General features: G+C 41.2%; 1 protein-coding gene across 1 annotated transcript in view; it reads left to right on the forward strand.

Moving 5' to 3' along the window:
* The first annotated feature begins 7,906 nt into the window (after positions 1-7,906).
* Positions 7,907-12,199, forward strand: part of DBT (dihydrolipoamide branched chain transacylase E2) — a 43,825-nt gene continuing 39,532 nt past the window's right edge. The window contains exon 1 of the mRNA XM_082856109.1: positions 7,907-7,971. Coding sequence (XP_082712235.1) covers positions 7,921-7,971 — 51 coding nt within the window. The 5' untranslated portion in view covers positions 7,907-7,920. The remainder of the gene's footprint in view (positions 7,972-12,199) is intronic.

Consider the following 12,199-nt stretch of genomic DNA (forward strand, 5'->3'; position numbering starts at 1 on the left):
CAGCAACATGGATGGACCTAGAGATTGTCATACTGAGTGAAGTAAGTCAGACAGAGAAAGAGAAATATCGCATGATATTGCTTATATGCGGAATCTTTAAAAAATGATACAAATTTACAGAACAGAAACAGACTCACAGACTTAGAGAATGAACTTATGGTGGGGGGGGGATAGTTAGGGAGTTTGGGATTGATATGTACACACAGCTATATTTAAAATAGATAACCAACAAGGACCTACTGTATAGCACAGAGAACTTGGCTCAATATTCTGTAACAACCTAACTGGGAAAAGAATTTGAAAAAGAATAGATACATGTATATGTATAACTGAATCACTTTGTTATACACCTGCAACTAACACAACATTGTTAATCAACTGTACTCCAGTATAAAATAAAAAGTTAAAAAAAGAAAACCTCAAAGAATCTTTAGATATATTATTGAAAATATAGTTTCAGTAAAATTCCAATCAAATGCCCACAGGACTTTTTTAAGGAGGCTGACAAGACAATTCTAAAATTTATATGAAAGAACAAAAGTGCAAGAATAATTTAAAAAGAATGAGGTGAAGGGTACTTGTCCTCTCAAAACCCAGAATTTCTATGAAGCTAAAGTGAAGGCCATTCAGACTGTTTTATTATAGACACATCCGCTCCCGTATCAACAAGGCCCATAAATTTCACATTATTATTAAAGGTAATCGTTAATTGGGGACGTTGATCATTGATAAAGGATTGTCAAAAAACATTTTTTCCCGTGCTGTCAAACCCCCCAGTACGCTTTACCGGGGCGGCTGCTTGTTTTATACATGGTAACAGTAACAATTGAGCAATTCTTTGTGCTTTATTAAATTCTATAGGTTTTGTAACAGAAATCATAATAGAAATTTCTCCGTTATAATCCTCATCAATAACTCCGGTATGAACTGTTACACCCTGCAGAGTCAAACTACTTCGTCCTAATAATAGTCCCACGGTTCCTGCAGGTATAGGCCCATAAACTCCTGTAGCTAATTTGTGAACTCCTCCTGCTAGCGTAAGGATACAATCTCGAGGAGCAATTAAGTCAACGGCAGCACTGCCGCTGGTAGCATGCATGAGATCAGTAACTAAGAGCCGATGTTGAGATTGTCCTGTAGTGTCTGATGAAAGCTGCCATTGCTTACAGGATACCGTTGAGAATTTACCGTCGCTTTTCCCGTATTGTTGTTGCGGCCCCGGGTTGGGCCTAGCTTCCCGTTTCCCGAGACATTATCTCGTGGAGGCAAAAGATTTCCTAACTTATCCCTTTTGGAACGGCATTCATTAGTCCAGTGTTGTCCTTTACCACACCGGCGACATACCAGGTGGCTGTTCATTCTTAACCTGTTTTGATATTTGGCCTTGCCCTTTTCGACAATCTCGCCTCATATGTCCATACTTTCCACAATTGTAACATTTAGTACGATTATCTTTCAACCCTCCAGTTATGGCAGCTGCAAGTAAATTGGCATGATAAGTAGGAGATCCAATATCATGGCAAGCTTTTATATACTCTTCAAGTGGAGCGTTTACAGCTCGTAAAGGCCACAATGCCTTCTGGCATTCAGGATTTGCATTCTCAAAGGCCAAGGATTGTAATAATAAATCTTGCACGTCTATTTGTGCTACAGCTCTTTGAATGGCTGCATGCAATCTAGACAAGAAATCTGTATAAGGCTCACCAGGCCCTTGCATTAACTTAGTAAAAGATTGTGCTGTTTTTCCAGGGGGTTCCACTCGTAGCCATGCTCGCAAACAACACATACGTATTTGAATGATTCGTAAATCGTCAAATTGAGCTTGAGCTTGCACATTACTAAATGCGCCTGCTCCTATTAATTCATCTAAAAGTGGTCCTGGAGGATTACGGGCCACATTAGTCCTTGCCATGTTTTCAGCTTCTTCTTTCCACCAAGTCTTAAACTGCATATGTTGTCCAGGTTCAAGAACAGTCCTGGCAAGTGCCTCCCAATCCTGAGGAATTAATATGTTTTTGGAAGCATACCCAGACAAAAGTCCTTGAACATAATTAGAATGCATCCCATATGCATTAATGGCTTCTTTTAGCATTTTTAAAATTTTAAAATCATGAGGGTTATACTCAACACTCATATGTCCATTCGGAAATTGATCATTAGCAGGCATAGCTTGTCTAACAATAGGGAAAGCAAAAAATGGTTCAGAATATTGCTTTTCTTCCTTATTCATCTCTTCTTCCAATAAAAGTTTATTACATTCAGGTTTTAGAGGAAATCGAAACTGACGAGAGGCTCCAACAGGATAAGCTGCTAATTCTAAAGGAGGGGCCGAAGGAATAGTAGGACATGGCTCCTGATATGAAGGGGTGGTAGCATTGTTTTTATTTTCTTCCAATTTAGCCATCAAAATTTTCAACTTTGAAAGTATATCAGAAATCTCATTCTGTTGAGAAAGTGGCATCTCATTTTGTTTACTAGCTTGCTCCCGACCTTTATCATCATCAGAAAGAGCCCCTTCATCACTGGAGCCCGAAAAATCCTCTCCTGTCTCAGACATAAGAGGAGGAGGCGGAGGAAGGTCCTCTATAGGAGATTCACGGGACAGAGTACGAAAAGTAGCAGAGTGATCGGGAGCAGAATTCGGACGCTGAGGGCGCGCCCCATTTTCACTTTCAGTCTCAGATTGTAATGATTCCAGGGCAAGAGAAATTAGATTACAGAGAGACCAGACACGGACAGATATAGGGTCTCCATACTGATGAGCTCTTCTTAATGCTCGCATAACCTGTTTCCAAACTTTTAAATTCAACTGGTTATGACCAGTAGGTTGAAACCAGTAACAATGTTTACGAATCTCCGCAAACAATTCATCAAAAGATTCTTGTTTCACTTTCACTCCAGAACTCCGTAATAACTGTTTCAGGAGTCTAATGTAGTGACATTCCACTGAGGGAGAATTCCCCATGACTCTACTACTCTTCCCGAAGGTTTCGCTTTACTCTTTAGCGTACAAAAATCCCCTTCGGTCCCGCGTGACCTCGAGACTTACCTTCAGGTCCCTGTTCGGGCGCCAAATGTTGTAGTTTCTTATGACAGGGCTGAAAGTAAGCTCATCACACGAGATGAATTGTGCAGAAACACAACAGTAGAGGGCTGCTGCTCGCTCAGGCAATACAGCGCCGTCTCATCCTGCTGTGGTGACTTTTATTTAAACATTATCTATGTTTACACCTTAAGATTTGTTTTCTTAACATTCCAGAAATGCCAAAGCAGCTACATATGCTTTCACTGATTATACAAGCAACAGTGGGCTTTCTTGAAGACATGCCGTGCTTCGTCCTTGAGCTCAAAAGCAGCACAAGGACATTTCCTTGTGTTCCCATTATTCTGATTATACCGAGGACATTTCATGGATCAGTGCCCAAAGCATCCAGGACTGTTTGCAGTTCTGGCTTATTCGCACGCCCCCGGTTTGCCGGGGGGGGGGGGGGGGGGGGGGCGGCTCATGGGTCAAGTCTCCTTTCCATGTCCTCAGTTATTTCTCTACACTAAAGTAATTAAGATAATGTGAGATTGGTACAGTGATAAATAGATTACTTAGAGCCCTTAAACTGATTTCTTTGACAGATGAGATGGCAGATCAGTGGGAAAAGAAGAACTCTTCAGTTTATGGTGTGGAAACAACAGGTTAACTGTAAGAAAAAATGAAATTGGATTTGTATTTCACACCATACACAAAAACCATTTCAAGATGATTTAAAGACTTAAATATCTCCCATAATATTTAAAAAATTAACTCAAAATGGGTCAAAGCCCTAAATGTAAGAGCTAAAACTATAAAACTTTTAGAAGACGATATAGATGTAACTCTTCATAACCTTGGATTAGTTGATGGTTTCTGAGCTATGACACCCAAAGCACAATTTTTTAAAAATAAATTGGACTTCAATTTAATTAAAATAAAAAAACTTTTGTACTTCAAAAGTTACTATCAGGAAAGTGAAAAGACAAACTAAAGAATGGGAGAGGGCTTCCCTGGTGGCGCAGTGGTTGAGAGTCCACCTGCCGATGCAGGGGACAAGGGTTCGTGCCCCGGTCCAGGAAGATCCCACATGCCGCGGAGCTGCTAGGCCCGTGAGCCATGGCCGCTGAGCCTGCGCGTCCGGAGCCTGCGCTCCGCAACGGGAGAGGCCACAACAGTGAGAGGCCCGCGTACCGCAAAAAAAAAAAAAAAAAGAATGGGAGAAAATATTTGTAAGTCATATATCTGATGAGTCTAGTATCTAGAATATATAAAGAACTATTACAATGCCAAAATAAAAAGACAACCCAATTTTTAAATGGGCAAAGGATTTGAATAGACATTTCTCCAAAGAAGATATACAAATGGCCAATAAGCACATGAAAAGATGTTCAGCATCATTCGTCATTAGGGAAACGCAAATCAAAATCACAATGAAATATTACTGAACACCACTTGAAAGATAATTCAAAGACAATTCTCTCAATTCTTGAGAGGCAAGTGTTGGTAGGAAAGGAAAGGTTGCTTTATTTCGGAGGCCGGCAACCGGGGGGTGGACTCCTGCAAGAGAACCAGCTCCTGATTGTTGCTCAGGGGACAGGGGCTTTTAAAGGGGAGTTTCAGGGCTGTATAGGCAGAGGGAGGGAGCAGAACAGCATAGTCAGCTCTGACAGTCATCTTGAAATAAGTAATGTGGTGGTCTGATCAGCATCATCTTGGTTGTTTCAAGATTACTGATTAATCTTTAGTTCCAGGGTTTGTTCCCATTTCTTTGAGGCCAGTTCTCAGAACTGTGGAAGCTTATGTCATGGCTTCAGTTTGGTCATCATGTAGTCATCCTCCTTCACCTGGTGGGGGCTTCAGTAGCTGCAAAACAGCTCGCAGGATATGGCCCAGAATATTATCTATAGCCCTTAAGGAGGAAATAAAGGTCCTTGACTATGCTTAATGATTAAACTATTATTATTTGGTCTCCTTTGACTGTTTTCCTTTGTTTCTGCATTTTCTCACTTCTCTGATTAAACTTATTTTTTGGCTAAAGTGTTTCCACAGACAAAAGGCAGGCTGAGGATATGGGGGGCGGGGGGCAAGGACCGTAGGGTCCTGCTCCGTTTCAATATCACTTTATATCCACTCGCATGGTTATAATGAAAAAGACAGACAATAACAAGAGTTGATGAGGATGTGAAGGAACCAGGACCTTCATACACTGCTAGTGAGAATGTGAAATGGTGCAGCCACCTTTGAAAACAGTCTGGCAGTTCCTCAAAGAATTAAACATAGGGTTATCGTGCAACCCAGCAACTCAACTCTTAGGTATACACCCAAGAAAAATAAAACACATATCTACACAAAAACTTGCACATTAATGTTCATAGCAGCATTCACAATAGCCCAAAAGTAGAAACAACCCAAATATCTATTGACTGATGAGTGGATAAACAAAAATATTTATATCTGCAAAATGAAATATTATTTGGCCATAAAAAGGAGTAAAGCACCAATACATGTGTAAAATAGATGAGCCCTGAGAACATTAGCTAGTCATAAAAGCCACATATTGTATGATTCCTTTTATATGAAATGTCCAGAACAGGTAAATTTATAGAGGCAGAAAGTAGACGAGTAGTATCAGGGACTCGGGGGTGGGAGGGAGTTCCAGAATGGGAATTGATTGCTAATGGGCATGGGGTTTCTTTCGGGAGGTGATGAAAATGTTCTGGAATTAGATGGTGGTAATGGTTTTACAACTTTGTAAATATATTAAAAATCTCCGTATTGTTCACAAAAATCTTTCTCTTGCCCCTTTGCAGTCATTCCCCATTCTCACCCCCAGTGCCAGGCAACCACTAATCTGCTTTCTGTCTCTATAGATTTGCCTTCTCTGGACATTCCATACAAATGGAATCAGGCAATATGCGACCTTCTGGATCTGGCTCCTTTTACTTAGCATAATATTTTTGAGCTTCATTCATGTTAAAGCATGTATCATTACTTCAGTCATTGTTAGTGATGAATAATATTCCATTATATGAATACACCACAGTTTGTTTATTCATTTACATATGGAGGACATTTGGGCTGTTTCTAGGTTTTGGCTAATATAAATAAGGCTGTTAAGAACATTCTTGTACTAGTCTTTATGTGGACATATGTTTTTATTTCTCTTGGGTAAATACCTAAGAGTAGAATTTCCAGGTAACAATCAATCATTCAATTATTATTATTTTTTTTTTTTTTGGCCACACCGGCGCAGCTTGTGGGATCTTAGTTCCCCCACCAGAGATCAAACCCAGGCCCCCTGCAGTGGAAGCTCAGAATCCTAACCACTAGACCACCAGGAAATTCCCTCAATTAAATTTTTAAAAAGAGAAGAAATGGGTTATTTGGTTCTTTCGAGCTCAAGTGAAAGGATTAACTAGTGAATATGTGGCATATCTCTTGATGTTGGAAGGAAGGATAAGGAAACATACCATACTGAATTTGGAAACAGTAATCATGTTGAGGTAAAGAGTATAAAAGAAAAGAAGTAAACTAGACATTTCCTTAAGAGAAGGTAGAGTCAAAGGGAAAGTTAAGAGGAAGAAGGTAGTATAGGGGCTCTGGGAAGAAAAATAATTCAATTCAAAGGCACAGCTACTTAATCTTTTTATACAAACACATGCATGTAGTATTATGAAATATATTATTTGTGCCTATAAAATGTTTTGTTAGTGGGAAAGTTAAAAAAAATCAAAGTTCTTTGACTATCCCAGGTTTTCTTATAAAGGTTATGATTTAAATCTATTGCTTACAGTTTGTGTGTGTGTGTGTGTGTGAAATACACTGAAAGGCAACTAAAGCAAAATAAAAAGTGTGAGTTTGAGTAATATCCGACAGTGAATTTGTGAAGTACCTGAGATTTTGTTTCACGGCCACTAATCTTCAGTGTTGAGAATTTATGATTTTGTCTTTGTTCCACTTTTGTTCTCTGTAATTCTTTAGACATCTGTACAGATTTTCATTCCCTTATAAGAGGAAGAACAGACAAATATCATCGTGGACATTTCTAGAAATTGGTTTCTTAGTTGCTGTGAGGAGGATTGACCATCAGAGCTCTGATCTTTTCTTTACCAGTTCCACTGACCTCAATTTGACATTTCTCCAAGAGGCAAATAAATACAGGTAGTATGTCTGACATTCTTGCATATGCTGGGCAGCTACCTCTGACAGATTCCCTAAAAAGGAAAGATAATGGCGATGACATTTGTCTTAGACATTACGGTAACCTTGTTTATCTTCCATGAAAAAAATAAAAAATCGAAAAGCCAGTTTCGGTAACCAAGAACACAATGCGAGTAAGAAATGCCCGTCATTGGGAAGTATTCCAGTATAGACTTGACTCAACTAGCGGTACAGATCCTTGCTACAAAGTATAGAAATGTCCCATTTTCTGTAATCAAGCAGTTACAATACAAGCTGAAGGAAGGTTTTTGTTTTTGTTTTTGCTTTCTCCTGCTTACCCCTCAGATCTTACTTCAACGTAAATTTCTCCAGGTGAGTGCCCTTCCTTTGTTTCCTTAACATACTCCATCTCCCCCATTACTTGCACTGAAAATATGATCGTTGGCGCACATGTACTTACACAGCTGTGCCTTACCCAACTTTGTCCCTGAAACTAAATTTGGGCAGCCCTCCTCCCCACTTGTCTCTTCTCCCACTCCGCAGGGCTTCCCCACCCCACCCCAACGGTTATCTCAGCCCCGCCCCGCTCCCTGACTGGCTGTTGGGTGGGAGGCTCGTTCCTTCGCTCTCCATTGGCCGCTCAGGCCTCAGGGGAAGGATCGTTTCCCGGCTCCCAATAGGTCCCCCGCAGGCAAGTCCTCCAACCTCAGAGCAGTTGTCATTTCCGGAGTAAGATGGCTGCAGCGTGTGTGCTGAGGACCTGGAGCCGGACTGCCGGGCGTCTGGTAAGCAGGTTGGGCAGATCTGATGTCGGGAAGGAGTGATTTGTTCGGAGTCACTCGGGAGAGGTGTGTTACTTTGTCCTCCTAGTGCTTCGCGTACAGGGCTCGCGTGATGGAGAGGTGGAGGGATGTATGCAAAACGAAGGGCAGCGAAGGTGGCGCTCAACCTGTCTGGAAACCCACTCTCTCTCCTTACCTGGGCGCACTTACGTCGTGACTCGGTCGCCCTCCCGCTTCATCTGCACCCGAAGCCCAGCTATCCTTTCGCTCAGTAGCCTTTCATTGAGCACCATCCGGGTACCGGGCATTGTGGTAGGCACTGGGGAAACAGAGATATACTATATTCAGTAAACATTTATTGAGCACCCCTTAGTTTCAGACACTGATAATACGACCCCTGCCCTCAAGGAATTTACAGTCTAGGGAAAGAGACTGGGCACGGAAAGCGTAACACCATAGGTCCTTGCCTCCAAGCAGCTGAGAGGCTCGAGCTTTGTTCTTTGGGTTTAAACCTATCTCCTACATTTGCACCAGTATCTTTCCAACCTTTTAAAACACCAGAGCTAAGACCCACCACCATTTTTCCTTCATTTCTCCCCTTTCATACAGTCTTCTAGCACCAAACGATTAACATCCCAATAATCATAGTGTTTCATCCTATTTGCATAGCGTTTTTCTTCCTGGGTCCCCTCTTCAGAATTTTCCTACAGTGTTGGGCCCCTGATCTTACAAAACCTTCCAAGAGCCTGTACCAGGTACTGTGCTAGGAATTGGGGGTGCAAATATGAATAAGACAGACACTGATTTCTGCCCCCTCAGGGTTTAATTACAGCCTTGTGGTGTGGCACAGGGAAGAAAGGCAGAGATAGACAAGACAAGCAATTACAGCACAGCATGAGAAGACGGAACAAGTGCCTAGAGCTACAGAGACACATAGGAGGGATCTTGGGGGGTCAGAGAGTTCCCAGAGGATACTGTATAATTTGAGATTTGTGAAAACTAAGTAGGAGGTAACCAAGAGAAGAAAGCTCTTCTCAGCAGCACCTTAGTGGGTATTGGCCTCCCTTCTTTGGAAAGCTCTCCATGCTTGGCTTCTGTGACACCAGCTTCCTGGTATTCTTTTTCCTACATCTTTGAACACTTTATCCCAACCTCCTCCTCTTTCCTTGCCTAACTTTTAAATATTGGTGTTTTTAAGGGTTCTGACTTTGCCCCTCTGTGTGCTTCTTGCACTTCCAGGGTTACCTCATCCACTGCTTCAAATTTAGTTGCCATTTATATGCCGATGATTCCTGAAGTTCCCCAGTCTTCCAGCCAGCTTTACTGCAGACCCATGTATCTCACTGTCCTGGAAATCTTCAAATTGCATGTAGTTTAGGTGTTTTTCAGCTGTAAGTAGTAAACCCAACCAATAAGTAGGAAATCAAGTATCTGTGTATACAAAGCATCTGAAAGTTAGATGGCAGCTGGGATTGATTAAGTGGCTTATCGTTATCAGGGTTGTCATTTTAGCAATTCCTTTGGCCTTTCCCTCAGGGTCACAAGAGGGCTGCCACAACTTTGTATTCAGGGCAGTAAGGAGGAAGTGGTGGTACCATCCAGACTCACTGGCTAGAACTGTGTTACGTGGCCACTGCTAGCACAAGGGAGCTTGGAAGGACTAGCCTTCAGCCACCTCACAGTGACCGTTATAATGTCTCCGAGGAACATCAGACTCTAGGCTCTGGAACTAAACCCTCAAACCTGTTTCTCTTGATTCTAGCCTGTAAATCTCAAAAATCTAGTCATTTTTCTCCAAGCGGTCTCCAGTTGCAGATATCCCGGACCTTCTAAGTTGGACTTTCTGCCTCTAATCTTGTGCCTCTCTAACCCGTTCTCCATAGTGTAGCCAGAGTGATCTTATAAAGTAGGACACAAATTTGAGAATGTCATTTCCTTGCTTAAAACTGCTCTCAGCAAAATGTTCAGAATTCAAATGACTATGAAGCAATATATGATCTGGATCCTTCCAAACTCTCCAGCTTCATTCCTTGCTAAAACCTAACTACCCAGTCCCCACTCTGACACTTCAACCTTAGCTCACACTAAACTACGCTAGAAGTATATTGAACAATTTCAGTTAATTGAACACAGGCTGTTTTCTCTCTCTTGACTCCAGACCTTTGCACGTCTATTTCCTCTGCTTTAAAGACTCTTGCCTTACTCCCCTATAGACTTCTCTGCAACACGTCTCACCCCCTGGGTGACTCCTACTCATCCTTAGGTCTTACTTCACTTTCTCCAGATAGGTTCCCTCCTTTGTGTTTTCTTAACACTATCTCCCCCATTATAACACTGTTGTAATCATCTGTTTACTTGCTTTTATCTTTCACAGTATGGACTATACCTTCCATAAGGGAAGGAATCACATCAATTTTGTTCTCTAATCCTAAATGCCTGGCACATAGTAGGTACTCAATAAACATTTGTTGAACGACTCAGTAAAAAAAAAGTCTATTTTTTCCATATGTTATAAAAAATCATAAGCAACAAGAGGTCTTATCACCTATAGTAAATTATTAAGAAAGCCTTATTATGTTGTGTTTATACTCCCCTACGGCATCATGCATTTGACTCTTGATTAACTTACCGTATTATCTTGAATTTTTCTATTTTGTCTGTCTTCCTGCAGTAAAGTGTAAGCAATTTGAATTCAGAGACTGTATTCTACATCTTATTTAGCTTTGAATTCTCGAGCACAGAACAATCCTGTCTTTAGGTATGCTCAACAACTGCCTGCTGAATTATTACTAATTTATTTCCTTATTATGTGAATCTGCTAAACCGCCTTTTCATTACTTTCTATTTCTTTGTGTGTTGTTTGTAGAAGACAATGTCTTTCATACTTGAAAAATTATCTTTTTCTCCTTCTCCCTTCCATTTTTTTAAAATAAATTTATTTGTCTATTTATTTTTGGCTGCGTGGGGTCTTCATTGCTGTGCGTGGGCTTTCTCTAGTTGTGACGAGCGGGGGCTACTCTTTAGTTGCAGTGCGCAGGCTTCTCATTGCGGTGGCTTCTCTTGTTGCGGAGCACGGGCTCTAGGCACGTGGGCTTAGTAGTTGTGGCTCACAGGCTCTAGAGCACAGGCTCAGTAGTTGTGGCGCACGGGCTTAGTTGCTCTGCAGCATGTGGGATCTTCCCACACCAGGGCTCGAACCTGTGTAGATTCTTAACCACTGTGCCACCAGCAAAGCCCCTCCCTTCCATTTTTATCCTTCTGTTTTCCTTTTTATACCTTTAGTCGGCACCTTCACTAATGTGTTTTAGCTTTCTCTTAATAGCCACTCAATCGCTATTTATCACATAATGCCTATTGCACTTACGTTGCTTGCTTTCTTTTTCTACTTTAAATCTTCTCAGACAGGAGCCTGTCATTTCATGCCTCAAATACAATAATTGTTCCTTAACTTTGTTCTTTCTCTCCAAGCTTTACCTGTTATAATCTAACACACACACACCCCTAGATTAATTTCTTTTTTTAATGCTTTCATTTTATTTATTTTTTTATACAGCAGGTTCTTATTAGTCATCCATTTTATACACATCAGTGTGTACATGTCAATCCCAATCTCCCAATTCATCACACCACCATCCCCACCGCCCCGCCACTTTCCCCCCTTGGTGTCCATACGGTTGTTCTCTACATCTGTGTCTCAATTTCTGCCCTGCAAACCGGTTCATCTGTACCATTTTTCTACGTTCCACATATATGCGTTAATATACGATATTTGTTTTTCTCTTTCTGACTTACTTCGCTCTGTATGACAGTCTCTAGATCCAGCCACGTCTCAACAAATGACCCAATTTCGTTCCTTTTTATGGCTGAGTAATATTCCATTGTATATATGTACCACATCTTCTTTATCCATTCATCTGTTGATGGGCATTTAGGTTGCTTCCATGACCTGGCTATTGTAAATAGTGCTGCAATGAACATTGAGGTGCATGTGTCTTGTTGAATTATGGTTTTCTCTGGGTATATACCCAGTAGTGGGATTGCTGGATCATATGGTAATTCTATTTTTACTTTTTTAAGGAACCTCCATACTGTTCTCCATAGTGGCTGTATCAATGTACATTCCCACCAACAGTGCAATAGGGTTCCGTTTTCTCCACACCCTCTCCAGCATTTGTTGTTTGTAGATTTTCTGATGATGCCCATTCTAACTGGTGTGAGGTGATACCTCATT

This window comes from Leucopleurus acutus (genome assembly GCF_964270905.1).
Source record: "Leucopleurus acutus genome assembly, chromosome: 2".
In the NCBI taxonomy this organism is placed as follows: Eukaryota; Metazoa; Chordata; class Mammalia; order Artiodactyla; family Delphinidae; genus Leucopleurus; species Leucopleurus acutus.